General features: G+C 38.0%; 1 protein-coding gene across 1 annotated transcript; it reads left to right on the top strand.

Annotated features, from left to right (window-relative positions):
- Window positions 1–68: 68 nt before the first annotated feature.
- On the top strand, window positions 69–686 carry LOC117613124 (cytochrome P450 71D10-like; the record flags this gene model as incomplete). The annotated part of the gene is made up of 1 exon (XM_034341769.1): window positions 69–686. A coding segment is annotated over one exon (618 nt), but the record flags the coding sequence as incomplete, so codon positions are not given.
- Window positions 687–1,058: the final 372 nt, after the last annotated feature.

Here is a 1,058-nt window from a genome sequence, read left to right as displayed (position 1 = left end):
TATATAATAACAAAACCTAACATTATTGTACAAGCATATAATTCATTGCAACTTCACAATGATTTCAGGATATATTTTCAGCAGGAAGTGAAACTTCAGCAACAACAGTGGAATGGGCAATGTCAGAGCTTCTGAAAAACCCTAGAGTAATGGAGAAGGTGCAATCGGAAGTGCGACAAGTATTCGAAGGAAAAAACAAAATCGAAGAGGAAGATGTTCAAAAGCTCCATTACCTGAAATTAGTCATGAAGGAAACTTTTCGGTTGCACCCTCCGGGTCCTTTAATCCCCAGAGAGGCAAGGGAAAGATGTGAAATTGGTGGATATACAATACCAGCCAAGGCCAAAATCCTCATCAATGCCTATGCAATAGGGAGAGATCCAAAACTTTGGGCCGATCCTGAATGCTTTCAACCAGAGCGCTTTCAAGGTTCTTCCATTGACTTTAAAGGCAACAATTTTGAATTGCTTCCATTTGGTGCAGGTAGGAGGATTTTTCCAGGCATCTCATTTGCTACTTCAAACATTGAGCTTGGACTTGCTCAACTATTGTACCACTTTAACTGGAACCTTCCAAATGGGACTAAACTCGAAGCCCTCGACATGGCAGATAATTTTGGAATAACGGCTAGAAGAAAGAACAATTTGCATTTGATCGCCACTACTTATATTCCTTTCAACAAATGAGACACTGTCTAAAAGAATGATGTAATCATATTTTGAATTTAACTTGCAACTCTCTTAGGCAGCAGTTTGTTGGTTTAGTACAAGAAAAACTTAGTTGCAACGGGGATAATACTGTTTTGCTATCTCCAGCCAATAATACTATACCACGTGAAAGTGTTATCACGCGTGTCATAGCGTTATTGGTCAGGGACAGCAAAATAGTGCTATCCCCGTGGCATGGAAGACTTTCTCATTTAGAAGTCTTTCTCATTTAGTACAGACCTCCACTTATCCCTCTAAAATGAGATTTTTTTAGAAATGTCATTTGAACTTGTAAAAATAATATATCGTATATTTGTTATGTATTTGCAATACAGAAGAAGACCAATATAT

This window comes from Prunus dulcis, unplaced genomic scaffold, assembly GCF_902201215.1.
Source record: "Prunus dulcis unplaced genomic scaffold, ALMONDv2, whole genome shotgun sequence".
NCBI lineage: Eukaryota > Viridiplantae > Streptophyta > Magnoliopsida > Rosales > Rosaceae > Prunus > Prunus dulcis.
The sequence above is the reverse complement of the archived record's forward strand: the minus strand, read 5'-3'. Positions and strand labels throughout refer to the sequence as shown.